The 27,882-nt window shown below is 33.7% G+C and overlaps 3 protein-coding genes across 4 annotated transcripts in view; 2 read left to right on the top strand and 1 right to left on the bottom strand.

Annotated features, from left to right (window-relative positions):
- Positions 1-27,882, top strand: part of LOC129944274 (uncharacterized) — a 94,677-nt gene that overhangs the window by 64,978 nt on the left and 1,817 nt on the right. Inside the window, exons 2-3 of one of the 2 annotated variants that reach the window (XM_056053603.1) lie at positions 22,321-23,006; positions 23,081-23,198. The exons of the other annotated variant lie outside the window; for it this stretch is intronic. Of the exons in view, the coding sequence (XP_055909578.1) occupies positions 22,369-23,006; positions 23,081-23,198 (756 nt within the window). The 5' untranslated portion in view covers positions 22,321-22,368. The remainder of the gene's footprint in view (positions 1-22,320; positions 23,007-23,080; positions 23,199-27,882) is intronic. 2 annotated transcript variants of the gene reach the window in all.
- LOC129944273 (peroxisomal targeting signal 2 receptor) lies at positions 11,553-21,690 on the bottom strand. The gene is made up of 3 exons (XM_056053602.1): positions 21,509-21,690; positions 11,808-12,651; positions 11,553-11,751 (listed from the first exon to the last, which is right to left on the bottom strand). Exons 2-3 carry the CDS (start codon positions 12,611-12,613, stop codon positions 11,577-11,579), a joined length of 981 nt encoding a protein of 326 aa, XP_055909577.1. The 5' UTR covers positions 12,614-12,651; positions 21,509-21,690; the 3' UTR covers positions 11,553-11,576.
- Positions 18,353-20,149, top strand: LOC129944271 (phosrestin-1). The gene is made up of 3 exons (XM_056053600.1): positions 18,353-19,406; positions 19,475-19,669; positions 19,734-20,149. The coding sequence occupies exons 1-3, from the start codon at positions 18,551-18,553 to the stop codon at positions 19,886-19,888; spliced, it is 1,206 nt and encodes a 401-aa protein (XP_055909575.1). The 5' UTR covers positions 18,353-18,550; the 3' UTR covers positions 19,889-20,149.

Genomic DNA, 27,882 nt, shown 5'->3' with positions numbered 1-27,882 from the left:
TTTGCATTCACTAATTTAAGCACCGTGCACATTATGCCCTCTGTGACTGAAGAAAAAGAAAACACTTTATGTATTTACAAACAAAATATACATACAATTTATTATTTTAACTCCCGTGTTTAGGAAAACTACACCTTGAAATAAGAATTTTCCGAACTCAAACTAAAGTTTCCATTTATGTCCGGAATATTTGTATTCCATTGTGTAGTTTTCATAAAAACTTGATCTGAAATAATTAATTTTAGTTTTGTTTTCTTAATAAATACGGGTTTTACTTTTTGACAATTTAAATATGCTGTATACTATTTGAAGTTTGACATTTAAGACTGTAGTTCACTTTTTCATTGTGAGGGGATTCATTTGTTTACTTCAACTGTTATGTCAAATAATTCGCTGTCAAACGTACTGTCATTGAATGTAGTGTTGGCAGCTCAAAAATCTATACTTAATGGCGTAGCAATGGCGTTTTTGCAGGTTAGAAACCTTCATTTATTATAAACCTAATTTACTTTCGGAAACCAAAATAGCCTTTTTTTGTGAAATCTATGTATTCCAATTTATAATAATTCTTTGGGTATAGTTTACCACCACAAACACGCTCGTTCCCTTGTTTTGGCAATGATTTATCCTTATTCTTTAGCACGCGAGAAACTTTGTGCAATCTTGAAAAATAATACCTTATCCCCAACCTAACAACCCTGCAGAGATTTTTATCGAATTCTGAAATGTGAATGGGGTTCACAGATTTATCTTATGGTACAAAAATACTCTTTTACACCTCCCCGGATCTACATATGTATAAGAGATCTATCTACGAATCTGCGCGAGAGACAACCATAAGAGTTTAGGTAAGCAGGTAAAGGTATAGCTATAAGAAGGTTGGTTTAAGTGTTATAAATAAAATATCTCAACATTAAGCCGATTAAGTACGTTTCCATGATGATGATGATCATGATACGATCAGACATGCCGCTCACATGATGATAACGATGTTTTCTTGTGGATCGCCAAAAAAAGGACTCTATTCAGATTCAGATACCCACATACACTTGGACTTCGTTCTATCTGGGCTTCTTTCTTCGCGGCTTCAAGTTTATCTTATATTTTCAATCGAACTTGGACGCATTTTACACAAACACTTGTCTTTCCATTTATACATACATACATTTATACCTGTATACAAGTATATCCTTAGACAAGTAGAAGCATTCATTCCGCTTTTGAGACTTAGAAACCCGATACCCTCATATGGCTCTGGCAGATCGCTTAAATATTACGCCTTTCGAATTAATTTCTAGATCCTTACTAAAAAAGAGAGCAAGGTGTGACATTTGAACCGTCCACAATCGCTCGTGATACGTTTTCATTTTATAACGGGAATCTTTTATTTAATTAGCGAGTTTTATGTAAACTGACATTGATTTTATTTAATTTCTCTTTTTTTTTTAATTTTGTTTTCTTAAAAAAAAACAACATAAAATATCATCTTTCTTATCCGGCCATAGCTTCCTTTTTTCTTCTCTTCCTTTTTAATAAAGATTTTGTTTAAAATTGCCTTTTGTATGTCTCATCACACATAAGCCTTACAAAACATAAATTGAAAAACAATTAAGAGGCGTTACGCCTTATGCATAAAAATTATTCAGCAAGGATGTTCCGTTTTTAAAACATCACAAGCGGCGGCATCTTTGCGTATTGTATTTTAAGGGTTCGAACTCGAACGAAGAGGCCATCCAGAGATTCTAAAATCCACACTCGCATTTACAGGTTCTGCAAAATACTCGCACATGCCGGCCGGCCGGTCGGTCGCATTGAAATCCTGCTGTGTCCGATGGCCCACAGCCACAAACACAATATGAGTCATGTCTGATGCGCAAGTGCACTTTTGACTTTGAGTACGTGTTAGATACTTAAATCCTAGAAATATAGAAATTCGAGGAGTGGGCGATATGTGAGACATTTGCTACGGTAAACCCTAAGCAGGGAATAAGATGGCAGTCTTATAACAAATTTACCGACGACCGATCGACACTAACATTGTTACAGAGTTGAGCTTAGAGGAATGTGTGAAGGTCTTTAAGACAAGAAAAAGGCAATAAGGACACAAAAATCAAATCAATACCCGAAAAGATACTTTGAATGTTGACGTTGTGTTTCTTACATGTGCATTGAAATAAACGTAGTCTGGGAAGCTAGGTTGTTTACTGGATAAACCTTTAAACTATTCCATTTATTAAATATCCTATTTCTATTCTTATTCAAATACATATGCTTTTTTCCAAAACGTCAGATTGATAACAATTCTATCGTCGAATGATGAAATATTTTTTAGCATCATAACGTAAGATCCTTTGCCTTATGACGAAATCTGTTTAAACGACGAACTTTAAGTCTTTTTCACGTTAACGTCACTTTACTCTATTTTGTTATGCAGTTACATATATTTGGAACATTAACATAACTTCGCTGACTATACCTATAAGAATTTTTATTTGAAATTAGAGATTTTACGCACGCAAGGTTTTAGGTTTTGAAGCACGTGCTCTTTTTTTACGAAAGAAAAGTAAATTACAAGTTTTTAACATGAAAATTTGGTCGAAAATGCATAGTTTTTGAAACCACTTGATATTTTTTGTATTGACAAGAATAAAAATGAAAACATCTTCATATGATTATGAACCTTTAAAATTTTAAAATCATAGATGTTCTGAATATTTCAACTGGATCCTCGTATATGTAGCAATTACGTTGTACATGTGTACTTTCTATTCAAGCAAATTTCGAAGAAGTTAAATTCTTGTTGTCCCCAGTCTTCTGGAAAAAAAAGTTGTACGATGTTTTCCTCAAATTGTGTTAAATAATTTCGCAAAATTAGTCTCCCGAAAGTGAAAGATTTTTGTGTCAAAACTTGTTTTGTATTAAATAACTAATTGCGAAGGTTGGATCTTTAAGGCTGATTCCGTTTTCATGATGTTTAAGCTGAATACTTAATTGGATTTACTATTTTCTGTTTTTAATCTACCAAATCCATTCACAAAAATGAACATTTCCAAAGTATATTAACTAATGAATCATTGTAATAAACATTTAGCTGATCACATATTTTGAGACTTTATAAATCTTTAAAAACCTTTAATGCATAAAACTAAAAAAAGTTTTCTCGAAATTATCGGTTTTAGCCAAAAACCTACTCGTACATCGGAAATTCAAGTTTTCCCATACATTTTAGTAAGCCACAAGTTTTCGTAAACAACAAGTTTTATACAAAAACATGTCGAAAACTAGTAGCAATTTAAAGATAAAACAAACAATCAAACCTTTCGAAATATTCAGCGCTCAAATAAACGTTAACAAAACAGCTGGCGGCCGCTGTCGAAAGAAATATTTCACTTTGATATTTTGAATGTTTGTCCACAACTCCAGTTTCGAATTTAATTAAACTTTGTTGTTATCCATTTTGCGGTTTCAAAAGTATAAAAGTAGAATTCGACATATGTCAATCTAAATTGTTAAAACAATTTTTTTTCTGTCGAAAGTCTGGCGTATACGAAAATGGATGTTAGAACGTTGTAAAATGGTGATTCTACCACAGCCACATATTGTGCTTAAAGAGGAGATTATGGTTTACATAATATTGCAACTACGCAACCAATATTAAAATTGTGAAAAAATTTGAAGAGACTGGATTGGTTACAAATATTGTGAAGCCTGTGCATCATTGTATTGCTCATCAAACTGAAAGTATTGCAGCTATAAGGGAAGTGTTGCCGAAGTGTTTCTCGTCGTTCTCAGGAATTAGTGCTGTCTTACGGCACATTATGGAGTCCAGCTCACACAACAACTGAAACAAAATTATCTTCAGGGCTGAAGGACATTTCTCACTCGGTAGATATATTAATAGACAAAATTTTCGTATTTGGGGGTTTGAGAATTATCAATCGATTGAAGAGACCCTATAAATCCACAAAAAGTCAATGTTTGGTGCGCTCCTTGGTTTGGAGGTGTGATTGGAGCTTACTTCTTCGAAAACGATGATGAACAACTTACTTACTTACTTAAGGTGGCGCTACAGTCCTATGTGAACCAACAAACTTCTCCATCTAGCTCGGTCCCTAGCTAGATGTCTCCAGATTTGCGCTCCAAGTTGGGCGAGTTGAGTGGTGTGGATTCGAAGGTTTTTCGGGCCGGAGCGTTGGTTTTCATGCACTCTAGATGTCCCAGCCATCTTAGTCGTTAGCCTTTTACCTTTCCGGCTAAGTCTACGTCGCTGTACAGCCCGTTAAGCTCGTCGTTCCATCTTCTCCTCCACTCCCCTTCGATGCATACGGGACAGTAGATCACACGCAGAACTTTTCTCTCGAACTGATCCAAGGTGCTTTCATCCGCTTTTGTCATAGCCCAAGCTTCTACACAGTATAGCAGGAAAGGGATGATAGAGACACTTTGGTCCCTCGATAGAGGACTTTACCACTCAATTGCTTTCTTAGTCCAAAGAAACAGCGGTTAGCAAGAGTTATTCTGCATTTGATGTCAGCGCTGGTGTTGTTTTCTGCGTTTACAGTGGAGCCTAGGTAGACGAAGTCCTTGACTACCTCAAAGTTACGTCTGTTGATGGTGACGTTTTGACCTAGACGTCGTTGTTGTACATATGTCCTTTCTTGACTACAGCATGTACTTTGTTTTGTCCTCATTATCCGTTAAACCCATTTTTGCCCCCTCTGCCTCAATACTCACAAAAGCCACATTGACATCACGCTGAGTTAATGTCATCAGCATATGCTAGTAATTGGACAGACTTTTGAAAGATAGTTGACGTGTGAGCTCTGCACTATTCTTTCAAGAACGATTAGACAGCGCATCACCTTGTCTAAAACCTTTTTTGACATCGAAAGGTTGTGTTAAGTTGTTTCCAACCTTTATGGAGGAGCGTGAATTCTCCATGGCCATCCTGCACAAACGAACAACTAGACATGGATGCTGTCATATGCGGCCTTGAAATCGATGAAAAGATGGTGGGTGTCGATTTGGTGCTCTTGGGTTTTTTTCCAAGATCTGCTGTAATGTGAATATTTGATCAACTGTGGTCTAAAACCACACTGATAAGGACCTATCAGGTTGTTGACGATGGACTTAAGATGTTCACATATTGATGTGTACGATGGACAACTATCACTGTTTATTCGGAGCATTATGGTCATATGACAACCGGCTTTTATCAAAATATCAAAAAGTGGTAGAAAATAACTTCAAAAGAATCGATGCTTGTAACAATTCACCTGGTGGTCATTTAAATAATGTAAATAAATAATTTAATATCAACGTTCAAAGTTTACAATAAAAAAGATTTACGTTTATATTATTGGATATTATTGCACAACTTGTGTGGAGTTTAGTATATTTTTCATCTTTATCTTTGAATATAATATTCCAAACCTGACTTAGAAATCCAATTTACTAAGCAGCTCCCAATGTAGGTCTTATAGTTAAGTAGTTATAAGGTCAGCAATTACATAGTTTCAATTAATAAGATGTTTACCAAGAGTTAATATTTTATAAAAATATACGAAATTTGGGTCCTTTTTAACCGATCAATTCTCCCTTAAAGCTAATCCTTATTCGGTTATTCTTATTTCAATGAATTGAGGCACTAATATAGAAAATATAAAAAATAAAATAAAAACAAAACCCAATTTTGGTCTCATTTTGTTTGTGTCTTATAATAATAATTTCAGTACAAAACACCATTTGCCACTGTTGTCTTTTTAATGTAAACACTAAACAAATAATTTAGCCTCCAAGCTATATTTTTCAGTAAAGAAGAAATTCGGAAACTTCCTGACATCCAAAATTTAAAATTGAATTTAAAAGTATTTCAAGGTAGTATAATGAAAAAATGATTTTTGCTTAGAAAACGGCCGTGAATTCCAATGTGATTTTGTTTGCTGTGTGGCACGTAGCGCCGTCCTGATTGAACCACATATCGCCTAGGTCCATATGATTCAATTTGGGCCGCAAGAAATTAGTTATCGTCGTTATGTAGCGCTCGCTGTTGACGGTGACCGCCTCGTTTACGTCGTTTTCAAAAAAGTTAGAAACCCCGCCGTCCCAAAATCCACACCAAACGGAAACTTTTTGAGGATGCATTATCACCTGCAATACGGCAATTTTGCTTGTTAACACACAAGATGATTTTTAGTTCAAAATTGGGGACGATTCGAAGCCCCGTTAGCGAACAAACGGCGTTGTCTATGGTCATGAACTTTGAGCTCCTGGGTCAGTTGGATCTTGTACGGGTGAAGGCCTAAGTTCCGACGCAAAATTCGCCAAGTTGAAGTCTGCGAAAGGCCGAGTTCTTGTGCACGGCGAGGAATAGACTGCTTCGGGTTCTGCTGAACACTTTCACGGATCGTGGCGATGTTTTCGGCCAATCTTGCGCTCCTTGAACATACGGGTGTTTGCTAATTTTTTACTGAACCGGTCGTCTCAAATTTGGCCACCAAACGTTGAAGAGTCTACTCTGAAGGGCCTCCACGTCTACCTAAAATGGGCGGCATGCGCGCAACGTTTGCCTTAACGAACACTCATTTTGATGATAAAGTAATAATCGTTTGAACGTACTGTTCAATCGTGTAACTTGCCATGATGATTTGCCATAAGCAACTGAATAATAAACAAAAGATTCGACAGTTGTCACTAAAACAAACTGGCCGCCAAGGGGCGCCAAAATCTACCCACGCCAATTGAAAAACTCATTATAAATGCTAGTCTTTATTTAGTTTCAGTAGTTTTTCAATCATGTGTGACTTGTGACAATCAAAATCAAATGGGGTGGCGCAACAGTCCGTTGTGAACCAGGGCCTAGTGACTTATAACTCTCAACCATTCCTGTGTGCGAGTACTGTTGTCAGGAATGGAAGGGACCTACAATTTAAGGCCGAATCCGAACGGCTAATTTGAGAAAGCACTTTTTCATGACAAGAATTACTCTTGAAGAAATTGTCAATTCCTCTCAAGAGGCAGTACCCGCGAAAATTAATTTTTTTTTAAATTAAGGTGGCACAGGCAGGGATTGAACCCAAGCCCCTTGCATGACAGTCCAACGCACTAACCATCATGCCACGGGCACTACAACAATGACAATAAGTATTGTAAAAATGATGATTTCAATTTTCCACTTTAACTTTAAGTTGAGTTTTCGCTAACAATTCAATCTATTTGTTTATAATAAGGAAGCACACAACGCAACTAACTAAAATATCTGAAATTTGCTTGAGAAATTTCGATGACGGTATTTATAAGTTTAAGCTTTCTCTTATTATGTTTTTAACTTCAAATGTTTAATTTCCTTTTAAGACTTTTGATTTTTGTCTCCTTTTTAATGGCTTCTAGATCAAAAAGTTTTGCTTTCTTAACACCCTTGCTGTTACCAAAGCCAATTAGTCAAATTACTAGACAGTTTGATAGATCTATTTACAAATTGCTTAATCTGTCTCTCAAAACTATCATGAACTGTCAAATGTTCTTTGATAGAAATTTAAGCTACCAATTTTGTGTTTTAACAAGGAAAGGAACTTATTATAAAATACTACTTCTCTATGGAAATAAGCAGAAAACTACATTTCAAAAACGTAACGGACATATTCTTGCTCAGTTTTCCCTTTTTCTAAATGATTTTAAGGTTTGATCCTCCTCAATTTCACATCGAAATCAGAATATTAAATACATACATACATATGTATGTGTAATCATCGATTCAAAAATATTTTCTTTTCCTTTAAAAAAAACGTAAATTTCTAATTTACTGTTAACACCGGAAATAATTTCCTACCTCACGTAACTCGGTGGTTCATCATATTGATGGTTGTTTTTTTTTTCAATCTTGGTTAAGAAGAAAAAGGTCCTACCTGTCGTCCATCCAACTTTAATCAATACAATTTATCCCATTTGCTTTCAATTTCACGCTGTGCATGGGAACTCAAATTAATAGAGAAAGTGATTGTATCCAATCCATCCCCTAAGTCGCATAGGTTAGATACGCAATATGGTCAACAAGTGGTCATCCCATAACAACGGAAGTAGATAAAGAGGAAATCTTTAGAAATCAAGTGGATATACTGTTTCATCTGTAACAATAGTTGTTGTTGAGATTCTTTACAAAAAAAAGTGATTGATTTTTGTGAAAACAATAACACTCAAAGGAAAACCAAAATTTTCCGATTGAAGGACAGCGGATGTGGTAGATCAATTCCACGGTGGTGATTCTCTTTAAGAAAATGGTGCGTAGATAATTTTTAGCATTAATCAAGTAAGTAATTAAAATTCGAGACTCAAATCTTTAGCAAATCAGGAATTCAAATATTTTCTATCGAAGCTACTGAAAATTAGGAAACACATGATTTGTTTTACTTGTTCTATAACTACATACCTAACTAATAAAGGGTGTTTTATTGAGGAAATAGAACTTTTAAATGGAATAAAACAAAGGTTGATTTTTTAAATTGTCACTGACTTTTCTTTATTGGAAAGATAAATTTGCACAATTTGAAAGCGTTGTTCAGCTGACAGTCTTTTCAGGTTCAAATGTCAAAATATATCAAATACCTCTGAAAAAACACCCGTTACATAATTCAATCTGAAAACATCTCCGCTTGAATTAAGAATTAGGTACAAATTGAAGTCCTTGATTAAACAAGGTTTGATTACAGACATAGTTAGTTAAAATAGGTATAGGTAATCATAATTTGCTAGCTCCTAATGAGGGGCTTGGTCACACAACTGGGCCCCACGTTAAAATGTGTATATCGATAACTTGTTCTTTATTTAACTTAACAAAAGAATCTTCCTCAACTCCAATAAAAGAATCATAACTGCAAGAGAAGTAGCCACTAAAGCCATTTGAATTAAGAATCAAAGGCGGCAAAATCTAAGATCCGACATCGGTGGCGGTGCCGGGACTGGGACTGCGAATGATGCCACTCCAACAAGGCCAAACCAAAAAGAAAATAACAAAACAAAACAACACCAAATCACTTCACAATATTTTCTCATATCATCTAATTTTAATCGCCTTACAGTTCGGCCTCCACGATGATGAGTTCCATAGAAGCTCCGGCGGAAAGACGGCGCATCGGATCATTGCCATTATGAATCGACAATTTTGTTTTGTTAAACGAAACGAATTATAGCCTCATACGCACGCCTCTCTCACTGGATCGAGCATTGATGGCAATTTGAGTTGCCGCGAGGGGAAGTTTCCACAGCATCCGAACATCAGGATTTAAAAAACAAAAAAAGGACAATAACGAAAACGACCGTCATGATCATCAGTAACGATCATCAAAGTCAAGGCTCTCAAGATCTGCTAAAATGGCAATCATTTTTGTTTCTTTTTTTTTTTGTTCGTTTTTTTATATTTCTGTGCGGCTCCTCCTGGATGCCAGGTTCCATTGTCTGAACTGAATGAGGAGACTAAGCGCGCGTGTAGAATCATTAACAGTTTTTGGCACTTAGCAACGCCAAATATGTGGAAGTTTTGGCTTAAAGGGGTTATTAAAACCACGGATGTGCACACCAGATTAAATGAGCATCCATCGCGCTTAACCCATCAGAGAACATAGACTGTCCGTGTCCGGGTGTCGGAGACGCGACGCGACGGAGACGACCTTTCACGGATTTCGCGGAAACTCGTTCAAGTATCGAAAAGAGAACAAAGCCATAACCTAAAGCCGTCGAAGCAACAGACAAGACAAGACGTCGCGTCTTGTTGTGTCGGTCAATCTTTCGGTCAAGTGGGCTGGCATTGAGTGCGGCCGGTGCGGAGTCGGGGAACAGAGTCATAAAGTCGGAATTTTAATAAGACCTTAAAATATTATCCCACACCACAAACACAAATGGAGTGTGTAAGCAAATCAATATAGCTGCTGCCATTTAGTTACCAAGTTCCCAGTTATGGCAATTGCCATTATATGCGCCTCTTGCCTGATGCCTGATGGGTGATGGCTGATGCCAATGCCAGTTGGAAGCTGAACAACACACAACAGGAGCTAATAATATTTGTTGTTTTGTAAATTTGCTTAAAACGCCAGCGGGTGAATTATTGCCAAGCTACCTTAAATCTCATGAAACCGCGCCTCAGCGTTAAGCATTCATTTATGTGGTTCTTCAGAAACTTACCACCTCTTACCTATACTTTTACCTTCACATACATTAACTCCTCTAACTCCGAGCGGATTGGATTGAGGTGAGGCCGATTTGCGCGATAAACTTCATGACGCGTCAGTTAAAGTTGTTAGTGCACAGCTCAGCGGACCGTGCTGGTAATAAAATGTTCTCAATTAATTATGACTTTCGACTGCAAAATTACCGAGTAGCTCTGCGCAATTATATTGTAAATTCTGCATTCTATGAGAGAGTAGCCTTAAGATGCACGAGAGTGATTTAATAAAGGAGGCGCGAACTTAAGTCAAAGTTAAAAAAAAACATTAAGCCTCTCAACGAATTACACAAAGTGAAGGAAGTCTAAATTTGTTTAAGGTCTCACTGTATCCGTCTCAGTCTCAGTCTTAGTCTTAGCTTTCGCATCTTTTGACCGAAATTACAAGGTAAATTTTTGTGACTGGTTGTCGGCTTGAAGTTGATATACATTCTTTTTTTTATATAAACATGTTTATATACAAAGCTACTATACATGTATACTGGTTGTATATCCTGGGTGGATTATAGCAATTTTTATTTTTGACGAAACCTTCAATTAGATGTGTTGAATCTCCCACTTTCCTGTCAGGTATTATCCAATCCCAAAACAAATATTTATTTTGGATACTAAGTATACTCGTATAGTATATATTTGGTCCAGCAACACTCTGACATTAAATTTGAGCTAACAGAAGGAGCAACCGCGCATCATCAGAGATCAGAATGGATGTTTGCTTTTTAAGTGACGGTGTGGGATTTACTTATGTAGGTATAAAGTCTCATCTTCTTAACACAATTCATCCAGTTCCAGGTGCAAACAAATAAGGAATTTCTGAGAAACACTTTTGGGAACTGTGAAGATTCGCACCAAAATTGGTAGTTAGATTTGATGTTTTTTCACAGATTTGAAGGCCTTGAGAGTGTTCTTTGAGGATGTCCATCCTGTTGTTTGATTTGTTTCTATTTTTTTCGTTAAGTGACTTCTTGGGTTTTAGTTCCTTCCCAGATTGTTAGTTTTCAGTATGGAATTGGAGCAACACTTAAACCTTTACAGAAAAAGGTGCACTTTTAATGCTGAGTATTCTGTTGATAAAGTTGTGATTCTAAGCCAAAAGGAATGATTTTTTGAGGCTAGTGAAGCAAAGTTAATCACAATTTGCCACAAAAATTCAAAAACTTTGAAAACTCTTCAAAAATGAGGTTCGGTTATTATTGTTGTTTATACTTATTGGTATCTATAACTTATCAGACTAAACAATTTTATTGATTTACTACTTTAACTATTTTCATTTTCATATCACAATAAATCTTTTTACAAAAACCACATTTTTAAAACTATAAACTTCTAACATAATATATCACATTTCTTTAATTAATTTAACTTAATGACTAATCTTATCCTTGAGTGAGTCTGGTGTGTAGACATTCAAAACCGAATCCCAACCGCAATCGGCAATTTGATTAGGATTATTAGCATTCCAATCAAGGCCATAGACAAACTCTGAGTGTTTTGCTATCGTTTCGATGGCATCATGCTTCATGCTAAGATCCCAAATCCTGAGGAAATTTTGTGTTAGTCAAATTGTTTATGTTCTCTCCTTAAGCCTATTTACCTTGTTGTGAAATCATAATTAGCTGCAGCTAAAAGTGTGGAGGAACATGGAGAAAAAGCCAAACGTCTCACTGCAAACTCCCCACTATACAACTCAAAGGTATGTTGTCTCAAGTTCCTCAAATCCCAGCCGCGTACAACACCGTCTGAGCCTCCAGTCACCAGAACATTCCTATCGAATTTACTCCAGTCACAGTTGAGCACCTCACCAGCGTGTGCTGGCACACTTATCAATGGTTTACCTGAAAAATCTAAAGAATTCCATAAGTTCAAGTGTCCATCAGTACTTACGCTTGCAAATATATTCGCTAGAAGGGGAGAAAATTTAGCACAATAAATCAAATCGGAATGACCCACAAATGTAGCCACCGAACTCAGCCGATTCGAGTCCCACAGCTTCATCGATCCGTCCCAACTGGCACTTAAGATGTGATGATTGTTCCACTGTTCACCCCAATCAATGCAGTAGACTTCGTTCTTGTGTTCTTGCATGATTGCCATGGGTTTGGTAGACTTTTCATTCTCTTCGAGATTCCAAATTTGAAGGCTTCCATCACCGGATGCTGTTGCTGCTACGCTATCCGCATAGGGACACCATGCAACATCGAACAATCCATCTGACCATTCATATTTACGAATTTCTTCAATTTCACAATCGGATCGTAGTTCCAAATGAAACAAACTTCCACCACCTGCAAGTCCATAGAGCTGACTTGTGGCCAGGAGAAGATGATTACCATCGAATGGAGACCATTTCACATTGTAACCATGACGATCGGGAGTGACAAATGTGGCAGAAGAAGACATTCTGTAGGTAAAAGAAATGTTGTGCTAGAAATAAAAACCTGTAAATAAAAGAAAATAGCATATGGTTTGAGTATTTGCTTAAACGGTTATCGGAATCGGTTTGGAATATAAACTACTAAAAGTATGCAACTGAAACATGCAATAATAAAAATAGTTCATCCAGTATCTAAACTAGTGTTACTATAAACGGTTTGGGTCCAAGGTGGATATGTCAGAAATTTGCGGCGAATTGGTAAATTTAAATTAAATTTCAAATTAATAATTTTCGGTAGCGCGTTAACCTTTCTTTTCTAGTGGTTTCGCTATGGAACCACAAAATTGATATGTTCCTAGAGGTTTCATGACACAAAAACAAATCCATTTATGCAAAATTTCATTAAAAATATATTAAGATCGAAAATATTAAGAATTAGCAAATTTATCTCCTATTTTAATAGCAAACAACTTCGCCTTAATGGCTGAAACACAAACATGCTTTCGTGATAAAATTTAATTCTTTCGATTTCAAAACTCATATTTTTCTTGAATTCTAAGAAAAAATAACAGCTGCTAGTGCCAGAAGTGCCTATTTAGAATTGTCATATTGGAAGTGTCATTCATTCGAAGCTGTCCCAACGTAACGCAGACGAAGCCGAAGCTAAAGCGTGTTTGTTTTTCATCCATAATGGTTCTGTTGTTTTTACACAAGAACGATCTTACCTAGTTAATTTTCATTTTTAAGAATTTTGTTTCAAGATTAAAAAGCGATTAAGAGAGTCAAAATGAAGATCAGTTGTAAATTCTTTCTACTAAAAAATACATTATTTAATCATTTCCAATGAACTGCAGATTGTTAAATCCACATTTTGGAATAAAATCATTCCACTGAAAGCTTTCCATTTGCTTTATGTTGGGAAGGTCCATACGACGTTAGAGACTTGAAAGTAAGGTAAGTTTCTAGCATCTGATTGGAAAGCTGCCAAAAAAATTGCCTTCCAATTAAGGCAACTTTATTGGAAAGTTGACTTGAAAGTTAGTCAAGAAAAATCTCCCTCAAGTCAAAGGGCAGGTTCAGACAACTTTAGGGACTTCATTTGCAGTCAACTGCATAATCTTGACGTACATTTTGAATAAGGCAACTAGTTTGTTTTTCAACATCAAAATGCCATAATCTTCAAACTTGGCACTTTACTTTACTAAACTCTACCTTCAGTTCATTGTACAAAAACTATCAAACACATTTTTGTCTACAAAACACTCCTCAGGCAAGCTACAATTCTATCACGATTTGTATTTTGTGTTGTAGAGAAATATTACTTATTTCTCTTCCAATTTGACAAGGAACCCTTTTACAAAAAAGATTAAATTAAATTGTGCAGAAAATAAATAATTGATAGATTAATAAAATTCAGCTTTTAGTTGAATTGAAAAACATCATTAATTGTCATTATGACATAAGTTTACTTGACTTGATAGTTAGGGAGATTTTTCTTGGCTAAGTTTTCAGTCAACTTTCCAATAAAGTTGTCTAATTGGAAGGCAATTTTTTGGCAGCTGGCTAATCAGATACTAGAAACTTACTTTTAAGTCCCTTATATGTCGCCTGAACCTACCTAATTTCACTTATGTCAAAATGACAGCTAATCATAATTTTTAATTCAACTGAGAGCTGAACTTTTTTACCCTGCGATTTATTCATGTTTTGCACAATTCTATTTGATGTTTTATGTTAAAGGGTTCTTTGTTAAATTGAAGAAGGAATACGTAACATTTCCTTTAAATGCAAAATTCAGGTGAGATAAAATAGCAGCTTGCCTGAGAGGACTTTTGTAGACAATTAATTTGTTGTACGGTCAACTGAAGTTGGTGAAGTAAAGTTCCTAGTTTGAAGGTTATGATACTTGCAGAACTAACAAGAATTACCCTAGGATTTTTTTTAAATTCCTCCCAAAAGGCAGTACTAGTTAAAAAAAAAATTTTTTAAGATGGCACAGGCGGTGATTGAACTCAAGCCCTCTGACATGACGGCCCTATGCACCTTTTTTTAAATTAATTAATTTTATTGATTGAAACATCTTAAAGCAATACAAAAATTCATAAAACTAGCCTTATTAATCATAACTTACTTTCTGACCCCGTACGGACACTCTACGTTTAACCATAATACCTGATACCTTTCGGTCCTAATCCCTAATTATCACGACTCGGGTAGTTCAAATATACTTTGATGTTATTTGCTTGATTTGTTAGAATTTATATTCAATTTCAAACTGTCAAATTAGTATAGAAGACATTTTTTCAATAAAAGGTTAATTTTAAAAAGCCTCCTATTTTGACAGCTGTTACTTTCAAAGCTGTCAACTTTTGACAATTAACAAGTAATAATAATCAATACTAAACGTAGTGAAAATATTCAGTCACTGTTCTCAGTTTTGCAAGAAAAGTTTCCTAGCTATGTTATTTATCAAAGAGATCATACAAATTGGAAAATGAGGATTCAACACTTTGGACCATGTCGAAGCTCCATCATTGATTTAAGATCTTAAAAATAGAATTCATGGAGTTATCAAGGAGATTCTGTTACATAAATGTCAGTAAAGATTTTTGTTTGTTTAATTTTTATTAAAAAACCTGAATGGGGCTAAATAAGTCGGTTAGAAATTGAAATGAACTATATTATAATAAATTTTCATCAATAAAATAAATGACAGTTATGTATGACATCCACACTATGTTTGGTTTCCCATATACCTATCATAATGTCGATCAAAATAAGTATCAAATCTCTCGTATGAGTATTAAATATAGTTTTTTGTATTTTGAAACCTAAACAACAAATCGAAGGTTGTCTATTAAAAACCACACATCCAATCAATCAAATATGGTAACTTAAAGTACGTTCAAAATAAAACTTTTTTGATGGTTTAAGTTTGGCGTTATATCGATTTTTTATCGAATTTTTAATTGAAATGAAGAGACAAAACAAAAACAAAGAAAATAAAAAAGAATATTTTGCATACGTTAAAGAAGCCATTGATGTGGTAATTGTAGGTAGGTGTAAGGTGTATCTTTTGTATCTTTTGACTCAAGTGCAATTCGCAAATAAAATTAATTACATACATGTTCGTGCGTTTGTTTTTTTTTTTAAGGAGAAAAGAAAATAAGAATAAATTAAAAACAAAAAGAATGTTATAAAACAAAACACGGAAATATGTTTTATTAACCACCACATTAAGGGGTGGATAAACAACAATTCGATTACAAGTATTAAGTAGTTTTAAATAAGATTAAAGGTTCCTTCAAGCCTGTTTATTCAATGACTTAAAAAAAACCACATGATTCACGCTTTTATCGAAGGACGATCTAATTGTCCTTCGTTAAAGACGAAGGGTAAATTATTGAAATAAAGAATTTGACTGCCAGCGAAAAGTAACTGCTAGCAATTTACAGAACTTTGACATTTCTCTAAGGTTGTGAGTTTGACATCAGTGCTTAGTAAGTCCTAATTTCGGTCATTAGCAACGTAAGGTTAATCGCCTGAGAAATTTAAAGTTGCTCACTGTTTAATTTCATCGGCTTATAACCTAGGAGACCTTTCACTGTGCCGATATACTTTTGATCTTACCCACTAAACAATTCTTCATATTAAAATGGTTCATTCATCTCTTGCTCTAGTCATGGTTTTTCGCCTCTTAAGCCTCTTTCACACGAGACGGTTTCGTCCGTACTGTCAAAATTCGTACGGTTTTAATCCGTGAGCCATTGATAGAAAATAATAAATTAAATCACACTAAACGGTTTTGACCGTACGGCAAAGAACCGAACGGCATAAACCAAATCAATGGCTAATTACACATTATACTGTTTTAACCGTACGGTAAAACACGATATATGCAGGGTTCCTGTACTTAGTATACTTTATACGCCACTAAGCTTATCGCGCCGCGCCGCGCCACGGCTGTCCGGCTGCCGTATACTGTATTGGCAGTAGACGATTGCGACATGTCGTGGGGGCGCCGGCATTTTGCCGTGACCGTATAATATGAAAGTGTATATGCTCTTCTTCGCGCCTCTAACAAAATGCCGCCGTCCGGTTTTTTGCCGTACGGTCAAAACCGTGTAGTGTGAAACGAACCTAAAGTCTATTTATGTCAAAATATCAGCTAATCATGTTTATTTTTATTTTATTGAAAGCTATAATTTTGTAGTACGATAGCTTTTGCGTTGGACTGTCATGCCAGGGTCTTGGGTTCTCAATCCCTGCCTGTGCCATCTAAATATTTTTTCACGGGTATTTCCTCTTGCGAAATTTCTAAAAACTGAACTTCTTATCTGTGTGATTTATTATTTAATACTTATCGGCAAAGGAAGAACCACAACTTATGATGTGACCTGTTTAAGGACTTGTAACTTGGGTAAGGTTCCAATTTGGAAATTAATGAGATATCAAAAAGATCGAAATGGTTGGAAATGAAATCCCATATGTAGTATGAGGCTGCCCAACTATAATAACCCGTGAATGAAAAGTGACAGCTATTACTTTGGATGACAGAAAAGATCAATGTTATGTTAAAAGATTGCAAACTAAATGGCTGCGTTCAATCTTGTGTTGGATAGGATAATTTTTAGAAACCTTAGTAAAGGAGTCGGAAAGCTTAATAGCTGTATAGCTAGCAAAAAGTAACAACAACATTTAGATTTCTACCTCCCAAATTATTATAAAATTAAATTTTCAATGGATAATGTTAATAATTCACAACACTTTAACCAAAAAAGTTTAAATCAATTATTTGGTTCCTTCAAAATCAACTTAGTATTGAATCAGCTGTTCTGTCAGATTTGGATTTTCTTAACCAGCTGTTCTTTTCCATATGAAACACTAACAAAAAGGTATCCGGATAACATAAATATCTAATATTGAACTCAACTAATGACACACCAAATGAAAACGTCATTTCTCTTTAGGTTACAGGTTTTATATTTGCGCCACAAGCTGAATACAGGATATAGAAACCTATTTTATGAAATTAACATTTAAGTCAATCGCTATTATTTCGTAAAGGTTATGTTAAATAAAAATTGATTACGGAATAAAAATTAAATTAGAACCTACATTTCAATGATTCGATGAAATTTAAAGCCAAATAATTATTGATTATCTCGTTTGGGAAACTTTACCTAGGAGCCTACTATTCGAACACAAGTTCAAGAATATTACCAAAGAGCTTAAAAAAACAATGAGATAAACAAGTAGTCATAATAACAAATTGTGCATTACGAAAATAAACCCTGTTTCTTTTTAGCAAATTTTGCTAAATGACGTATTTTTTGTTTTCGTTCAAATTTAATATTTGTACTTTGTTCTTATATCAACATGTTATACCGACAATTTTGTTTCTTTTACGAAATCTTTAATAAAATAAACTACCCACTTTGTTATGCTACCTGTACACTCTACTACTTAACTCAAACCCTAGAAAAATATATTTTTTTTGTTGTATTTGTTTTAATAAACAATTTGACACCACAAATAGGGTATTAGCATTTCAACTACGTTTCTTATGTTGGTGGCTTGATGGTATTCTAGCCTATTTGTTCGTTGGTGTGTGTATTTGTATGTTACATTGTTCGAACATCTCTTACGCCAACACTAAATCCACTTAGCCTTAATTTACGTTGTCCCGTTTTATCCCCTCAACGACGGGGAAAGAAACCCTTTCAGTGGGCGAAGGTATATAAGGAAGTGTCCAACCCTGATGTCGCTGCATTGCTGGTTTGCTGTCTTTTGATAAAGTTTGGACCGACAATAGCATAGAAAATAAAAGCGAGGAAAAAATATCGTGCGCAGGTTTTTCGTTTGGCTTTAATTCCGTCCGTAATCCAATTACCGTACCAAGACAATAGCTTCTTGGTTTTAAGTGAAATTTTAGTTCATTAGAGTCGAAGACACCTAGCAAAATGGTTGTATCAGTGAAAGTATTCAAGAAGGCAACTCCTAACGGAAAAGTTTGCTTCTATTTGGGTCGCCGTGATTTCATCGATCATTTGGATTACGTCGATCCTGTTGATGGAGTTATCGTAGTGGATCCTGATTATTTGAAAAATCGTAAAGTCTTCGGCCAATTGGTAACAACTTATCGATATGGACGGGAGGAAGATGAAGTTATGGGTGTTAAATTTTCGAAAGAAATGATTCTCTGCCGTGACCAAATTGTCCCGGTGGTCAATACCAACATGGAAATGACCCCAATGCAGGAAAAACTTGTGCGAAAGTTGGGTGCTAACGCCTATCCATTCACATTCCATTTTCCACCCTGCTCACCAAGCTCGGTAACATTGCAGCAGGAAGGTGACGACAATGGCAAACCTCTGGGAGTCGAATACACAATCCGTGCCTATGTGGCTGACTCCGAGGATGATCGCCAGCATAAGAGGAGCATGGTCAGCTTGGTGATCAAGAAACTACAATATGCTCCACCAACTCGTGGACAGCGGCTACCAAGTTCCTTGGTCAGCAAGGGTTTCACCTTTTCGAATGGAAAAATAAGCTTGGAAGTGACTTTGGACAGGGAAATCTACTATCACGGTGAGAAAGTGGCAGCAACAATGCAAGTCAACAATAACTCGAAAAAGAAGGTGCAAAACATCAAAGTATTCGTTATTCAACATACCGAGATCACAATGGTTAACGCTCAGTTCAGCAAACATGTTGCTTCTCTTGAGACTAAGGAGGGTTGTCCTATTACTCCTGGAGCAAATTTGACTAAGACATTCTATTTGGTTCCATTGGCTTCAAGCAACAAAGACCGTCATGGTGAGTATATAAGGAAGTTGCTCTGTCTTTGGATAAAGTTGAACTTCTTTCTTCTTTCCTGGTCAAAGGTATTGCACTCGATGGACATTTGAAGGACGAGGATGTGAACTTGGCTTCTGCGACCATGGTTCAGGAGGGCAAGTCAACTGGTGATGCAATCGGTATTGTGATATCTTATTCAGTACGAGTAAAACTCAATTTGGGAACATTGGGTGGTGAAATTCAGACAGACGTTCCATTTAAACTTTTGACACCAGCACCAGGTAATTTTTAATTTTTTTTTCCATTTTTCAAGATTTAAATATGAAATTTTTTGAATGCAAATAGGAACTGTCGAAAAGAAACGCGTCAACGCCATGAAGAAAATGAAGTCAATTGAACAACATCGTTATGACAAAGGACATTATCAGGACGATGATGATAACATCGTATTTGAGGACTTTGCTAAAATGCGCATGAATAATGCGGACATGAATGATTAGTGCGATAACTAATAATAATAGTAATTTTATTTATTTAATAAATATTTTATTTATTATTATTATTGTCGTGTAAAGAAGTAAATAGAAAAAAATAACAGTTCTTCAAGAAAAGTGATATAAATGCAAAGATATTGAGTGAATATTTATTTAAAAATTATATATATCTTAAAAAAGTACAAGAATAATAAAATAAATTATTATATGCGAAACGAAAAATAAAAAATGATATTTCATATAAATAAATGAATACAAAAAAATGAATATCGGAATTTTTCAATTTAATTTGATTACCTAAATATATTGTCGATGAAGCCATACTAGCGAGTAAATCGAGTTAAGCGAGTGCCCAACATTACAAACAACGAGTGAAAAGTGAGAGGCAAAATATTTGACATTTGGACTTACGTATGCTTATAAATACGAGCTGTCAGATAACTCTCTGCTAAAAGAACTACCTCGCTGTTTTTTTGGTTCGTTGTGTTTTGCGAGTTTTTCAATCGGTTGATTTTAAGAAACCTTACTGAAATTCGTAACTAATCAATATTTTCGTGCCCTTAAAGTTAAAAAAATCGAATAAAAGGCTTAAAATGACTCATAGTTAAAATTTAGAGCACATCGCCAAAATCAAAATATAAAATGTATTAAATGTATTTTAGACAAACAAAACACAGAATAAACTTGCGTTAATCCTTTCGTTTTGTGAAATTTTTCATATTCTACATCAACATGTTTGAGGTGCTATTTTTAAAAAGTATAGTAATGAAAGAATTTGATTAAAAATTTAACACACTCAATAAAAAATGAATGCCAATAAAAAATTTGTAGTATAAAATAAATGTCCCATCTTAAATAACAAAGTTGAGTTTTTGGAAAAAATCAAAATTAAAGTTTAAAAGTGATCTATAAAACTCCGATTACATCTATTACAATTTGTACTTTGTAAAATGTTGCCAGTGTCACTTGCACTTTCATTCAACGCTTTGACAGCTGTCAATGACCAAATTTTGTAAATGTGATTCACATTTGTTTAACCCAACAAAAACAAATTAAATATCAATGTGCTCGTAAATATTCAATTTGACATTGAGAAAAGACAGCAAAAAAAAGATAATTTTTAGGACAACATCAACTGAGAAACTGATGCCAACGGTCAATGCTCTGACATAAGCTGTCAGCGGTGGTGAAGTACACACAATTTTATATGAAAACATTATTATGAAGTCACCCGAAATGCATTGATACACGACCACTTTTAAAACGTCAAATAATTATTTTACGCGTCATAGCGTCATTGACATGTGTCACAAGTCGTCTTAGTTGTTGCTATAAAAGGATGTTTCGTTTTTGCAATTCTGAAGAGTTTGAAGCTTAGAGGGATTAAAGTATTTTTTAACTGTTTGACAATTTCTTAAATAAGTGATAGAATTTATTCTCTGAAGTAACGAATACAGATTCACAACATTTATTAATTTTTTGGTAACTTAATAAATTTGAATACAATTGTAAACCAAATCAAATACTTAATTTTGAAACAAATACATTTTTGAAAAGTACAAACAAATACCAATTTTATATTTCTTACTAAACAACAAATTTTTACAAAGCACAAGTTACACTTACCTATAAAAATTAACTAAACACTCAAAATTAATTTTAAAACAAAACTAAACACAAAATTATGAAAAAATATCTAAAAAAAATAAAAATAAAATTAATATTAATAATTATTGTTTATTAAAGTATCTTTTTTGTAGAAAATTCAAATAAATCAAATCTTTGCAATATTTAAAAAATATTATGTGAAATGGTTATTCTTGTATCAACTTCAAAAGTTGAATGAGAATTAAAATGTCTTCAAGATACAAATTTGGATTTCTATCAAAAATATAATTAGGTCTACCTATGTATGGAACTTATAAGGGTTGTGTTTTGCTTACAGTTGTTGCTCCTTACAAGAAAATACCTTTACATAGGGTTGTAAGGTAAAATTAGTTCTTAAAAAAGATTCAATCGCACCCAAATTCTTGACCAATCAGAGCTCGGTGTGATTCCTTAAGAAGCGTGAAAGAGGGGTGAGGCAATTTCTTATACGTCCATAATATTGTACCTATTTTAAAATTTCAGTTTATGTACGACTTTATATTGAAATATAAAACTTCTTATTCAAAGCGGGATTAGGGATGACCGCAATCGGGTTATTATGTGATAAAAAAAAATGTAGATATCCGTTAAAATGCAGATTTAATAAGTGGTTTGCAAATTCAATATGGCAGTTATACGACCGTGACCATGCGGAAATTGAACAAAAACTGTGACTCTATTCTACCATGGACCATTGACTTGTTGGTTTTTTCTTTTTGTAACCGCTTATTTACGACTTTTTTGCAATGGTATCCTATATATAGTAAATTGAAGATAATTATTCTTTTCAGTTGGACATTTGTCATTGTGATCCGCGCAACATAAAAAAGTTTACAATTATGAATTTTAAAGTGCAAATAGTTTTAGTTTTGTTTTTCTATACCAAAGTTTCAACAACTTCAAATTTACCGCGTTTAAATCAATTCCCAAAAGTGCCTCCAAATTTATCCTTGTACAAATACGAGGGGAATTTTTATCCTTCCTACGCCTCCTCGAAGATAATCCATCCTAGAAATGTACTAAAAGAAACAGAAACTTGGAGACCTATGCAATTTACAAGATACCTTAATCCAGTGCATCTAAGTCAAGAAATCTATCATGATGACGACGAAGTAGAAAATGCTAAACACCATCCTCATCAACAACAGACACCGAGAAGTAATATTGCTGATGATGATGCAACAGGTAGTGAATATCAAGTGGCAATGAAAGTGCAACCTTTGGTGCAACAAGTTATTTCAAGTGGAAAGCCCCATAACATCATAGAAGAAAGTGGTAAGTCCCACCAGTCTAAGAGGCAACTAAAACTAGGTATCATGTCACCGGAGACCAAGAAGAAGTTGCAATTGCAATCGTTTCATAATAATCATAACCAAAATGGTTTGTACACTCATAAAAATAATGAATTACCATCTTTGGCATCACCTGTAAAAAGTGTCCCGAATAAAATTATCCCAGGTGTTAGCCGACATTATCAGTAAGTGTTTTGTGTGTGTTTTTAAATTTTATTATGTGGTAAGTTTTGATGTATGAAATTTATTTTTTTCTTAGTGACATTTTGTTGAAGTACAAATCTCCGGAGGAATTGGTTTTTGGTCATGTATTAAGCTGGCCAGAAATGGCACAGAAAAGGATCGAGAAAAAAGATAACAATCATTTCAAAGGTCAGGTAAGTTGGTACAAACATGAATTTCGAAATAATCATTCAACGTTAAAATTTTGAGTTCAGCCAAAAAATGTATCGACATAATCTTTGGCTTAGTAAATGATTCTTAGATCTCTTTCACAATAAACTGTTGGTTCAAATGGTTAGAATATTTTTTCTCAATGGCTTTGTTATTTGAATTATTCTGTTCCCTTGACTCTGACGTCTCAGCACTTTATTTAACACGCGCAAATGTACACACCCAAATTAAACTAAGAATAAGGGTTTGACAATGTTGTCAAGTTTGTCATGTATCAGTACTCAAAAGACTTCAACAAGAAGCAAATGTTCTGATAAACATTTTTGTTGATTATACACAAATAGGTATCCGAAGAAGTTTTTCAATTTCAATAAAGTAAAATATTATAATTTCATTCAAAACCAGATGAAGTCGAACGATAAAATAGAAACAAAAAACAGACTTACTCATATTTGTAAAATTAGTGATTTAAAAGCAAGTACAAAAATAAACAGTAAGTTTGAAAATAAATCTTTCCAAGCTCCTGTGTAAACAGGACATCAATCATAATACTACTCAAGATTTGTTGTCAAATTCTTTACTATTGAAAAATTTGGCGCAGTATTTAAATTGGTTTAGTAAAATCACTGGCGAACATTTATCAGACCTGATAAAGCCTACCAAAGCCATCAAATAAAACTAAGATCGAGAATCGGTTCCATTCAAGTTGTGCATCGCCACGTTATATACTATTTAATCATTTCTCAAGCAAAAACATTGAACCCAAAATGTATGTACCTATATAGAATTTCAAGGAAGCGTTTTATTCTTATCCTTTTAGTATACCAAACTTTTATTAATTTAAGGCTCAAAATAATCATAAAATAAAAACTAATCTATGCATAAAATTTCAACCGATGAGTTGTTAACCAACTCGTTGAAAATCTTCGTGGTCAAAGTACCATTTGTTACTTTGTTAAATTCAGACAGGTTTTCTAGTTGAACCTTCAAAACTAGCAGTATATAAGAAAGTGTTTAGTGCATGTTTGGTATTGGATTATATGGATCACCTTTTTTTAACTAATATAATAAAATGTACAGATTGCAGATTGCAAGTATTTCACTAATTTGTTAGCCTTAAGTTTTTATTTCTTTTACCTAAAGGCTTTTGATCATCTCATTGAAATGTTTCAATTCAATTATTTACTGCTCAGTAATTTTAAGTTAATTTATTTTGAGTTTTTTTCTGTGATTTTTAAAATTTTATTATTGTGCAAGTTTGTATTAAGTAAGCAGAGTCCAGCCCTTTTTTGCGAAAATGTAACATACTCAAATTTGAATTGCTAATTAATTTGATGTTTATGAGTAATGTTTATTATAATTGATTTGTATATATGTAAATACTAAACAAAACCATTTATTTTTAGAATTGGTTTTGGATTGGATTGGATTGCAATAATAAATAAATTTGTAGACGGAAACAACAAAATTTGTATTTTTTTTTTCAAATAATCATATTTTAATCATGTAAGTTCTTCTTACTACACTCAGATATTAATGTTTTTATATTTTGATTATTGTTAGATCGTTTTTTTTTATTTTCAAAATACCAAAACCATTTTAAACTTCCCATTAGAAGTTATTGTAATTTCTCCGATTTGTCAAATTGAAAATTTTGACATTTTTCGACGTTTCAAGGTCCCTAGAGTCGAAATAAAAGATTTTTAGAGAGATGTTTGTGTGTGCGTGTGTACGTACGTTCGTACGTCCGTCCGTTCGCGACGTTTGTGCGTCCGTACGTACGTATGTCCGTACGTTCGCAACGTTTTTTTCAAGACCGTTCAAGAACCAGAAGAGATATCAACTTCAAATAAATGTTGTTATACGGTTTTTTTTTTACCATAGCAGTTTAAAGAAAAGGTGAACATTTTGGTTAATCCTTAATATCTTACGAACTAAAAACGGTAGAGAGTTGAATTAAATTTTATAAAAGAGGCTGGGATGCGACAAACACTGATAACTTCCCATCCCGTCTGTCTATTTCTCTTACTTAAAAGTTTGTAGGTTTCCGTGTTATGAATTATTATTATTATCTATGAAATAAAAAAAGGTTTTTATTTTTTGATATTTGAGTCGAAAGTAAATTTTTACCAACTGTGAGTAATGTTTTTTTATAAAAATCAAAAAATAAAAAAACTGACAAAAAAAACTAAAACTTGGTAAAAAGGTACTTTCAACTCAAATAGCTTTTTAAAAATTCAAAATTATTTTCTTCAAATTCTTTTTATTTCAATGAAAATATTGTTTTCGATATTCAGTAGTTTGTTTTATAAAAATCCAACAGTTTGTTTTTTTATAAAAAAAAATAAAACCCGCAAAAAATAGTACGCAAATTCAATAAAAATTGATGTTCGGTTCTTGATATCTCTCAAATTAATCCAATCCAATTTGTAAAAATTTAAAAAATGCTACTAAATTGGTAAAAATTTGTATTCGACTAAAATCTTTTTTACAAAACTAGATTTTCAAACTAAACTATTTATTTACATGAAGAATATTGTTATAATTATCAATTTTTTAAGAATAATTCAACTAACAACTTTTTTAATCCAACAAGAAAAGCTACAGACTTTTAAGCAAGATAAATCGACAGACGGGATGCGAAGTTATCAATGTGGGTCCGATCCCAGCCTCTTTTTCTTATAGTATTATTCCTTGGGAACTCAACCAAATTTTACCCAAAAAATCATTCAAACTTTCCACTCTTAAACCACAAGGAACCATTAGAATCTCGTTTTAATGAAAACGACTTAATTTTAAACTTTACCATATCCGAAATAATGTTGAATACTCACAAAAGGTAGGACTCGCTTTCACTTTTAAAAGTTCTTGAAAACTAATTTCTTTTTTTGGCTCGAGGGCAAATTTTATTGATTCTAAATTTTTTTTATTATTATTAAAACGTTATACAAATAAACCTTTATTAACGCTTACAATCAATGCAACGAAACTGTTTCTAAGGCTGTAGCCAAATCAGTAATAGAAATAAAGTTATTGATAATACAAAACTTAAACTAATAGACTGATCAAATTGAGATTGGGACGTTAAATTTTGTAATTACTAATCATTTTACGAGAATGCTAGGACCTCAAACAAATTGAATCGAATGACCTCAAATGAATGGAAATGATTGCAACCAATTGATTGAAATCGTATTAAAGTCAAATGGTAGGTGAACGCAATTTGCAATTCAACTAAATTTGTACAAGGATTTTCAAAAATACTTTGTAATTATTTTCCAAGAATTGCTGTTTTTTGTATCATCTATTGATGCTAACTACACCCTTAAGATGTTAAGAAAAAAATGTCAGAACAAAATTATCCAAATAAAACTGCAAGTCATGTTTTCGCCAATTAAAAAGAGTTTCATACGGCAATTTAATCGTTGTTTATGTGCGTTTTCAAGTACCAGATAGTTAAAATCATCAATTTTAGTGTGAAATTCAATTCTTGATCTAAAATTTCAAGACCTATGGGTAGATCTACATGCCTTAGCAGTTTTTCAAAAGCTAAAATGGATTTGCCCAGACACCAAGATCTAGCCGGAAGTGCAGCAGTTGATGATGAAAGTTTTATTGCCTTTTATTCTTACTTAAAAAAATAAAAATTCGTTAAAAAAAAATAAAAAGACAGTTTAACAAACCGCAAAAATAGCAGCTTAAAGACGAGCAATTTTAGGATGTGCTTCAGATTCTTCTTATTCTCGGACAAAAATTAAACAAAAAATTGGCGTAAACGTAAGTCGCCAACAGTTTTAAAAGTTTTTTTATTTGAGCCATTCTAAACGAATTAAACTTATTAAAACCCGTTACTTGACGAACAACAAAAAGTTATACGAATAGTGTTTTTTTGCAGACATAAAACCATTCAATTTCGATGGACGATTTTCACGATTTGAGTGAAAAAAATTGTTTCCAAACTTCATCATATCCGTAAAGGATGTGTTGTGATATAAAGAGCTGTCAGTTACTATGGAAGAGTTGATATTTATTACGTTACATCAAAACGTACCGCAGCTGGGTAATAGGGAATCTTAGAAAGAAATTCTAATAAATGTCCTAATATTTTCGATCCATAAACTTGGCCTTCCAATATGAGAACGCTCCTATTCACTCGGTGTTCATAATAAAAGCTTAGACGGTTGAGCAAGATTTGCACTTCCTTCAATGGCTGCCGTACTCATTTGCTCGATATTAAATAAACTTAAGAATGGTGTTGAGGGTGATCGTCAATTTGAAGACAAAGAATCCTTAGTTTCTGCAAATAAGTAAGCAAGGAGCAAAATTTCATTCGACAACATCAAAAGATTTTAGAATTCATACCGAAACTAATTTACGAAATGGGTGAAAGAGAAAACCGTTGTTGTTTCTGGATAATTCTTTTTAAAATCTTTTCTTAACATCTTAATTGACAAGTTTTCGGAAAAATTTTTCGAAAACCCGAAAATCGTTCACACTAAACGTTTTTGTTTGACATTTAAATTTATGCAACATCCACTGTCAAATTTTGTACTGATGCAAAAATTTATCAGTAGTTTAGTTCTTCAATTATTATTTGTAAAATAAAATGTATTGTGACCAATTCAAATTGATTTCAATTCATAAAAAGGAAATTAAACAAAATATGAA

This window comes from Eupeodes corollae, chromosome 2, assembly GCF_945859685.1.
Source record: "Eupeodes corollae chromosome 2, idEupCoro1.1, whole genome shotgun sequence".
NCBI lineage: Eukaryota > Metazoa > Arthropoda > Insecta > Diptera > Syrphidae > Eupeodes > Eupeodes corollae.
This window is presented reverse-complemented; position numbering and strand designations above follow the sequence as displayed.

Coding starts and splice junctions, on each gene's coding strand:
- LOC129944273 (XM_056053602.1), bottom strand. CDS start 12,613: ATGTCTTCTTCTGCCACATTTGTCACTCCCGATCGTCATGGTTACAAT. Junction 11,752..11,807: donor AATTATGATTTCACAACAAG/GTAAATAGGCTT, acceptor AAATTTCCTCAG/GATTTGGGATCTTAGCATGA.
- LOC129944271 (XM_056053600.1), top strand. CDS start 18,551: ATGGTTGTATCAGTGAAAGTATTCAAGAAGGCAACTCCTAACGGAAAA. Junction 19,407..19,474: donor AAGCAACAAAGACCGTCATG/GTGAGTATATAA, acceptor TCCTGGTCAAAG/GTATTGCACTCGATGGACAT. Junction 19,670..19,733: donor ACTTTTGACACCAGCACCAG/GTAATTTTTAAT, acceptor GAATGCAAATAG/GAACTGTCGAAAAGAAACGC.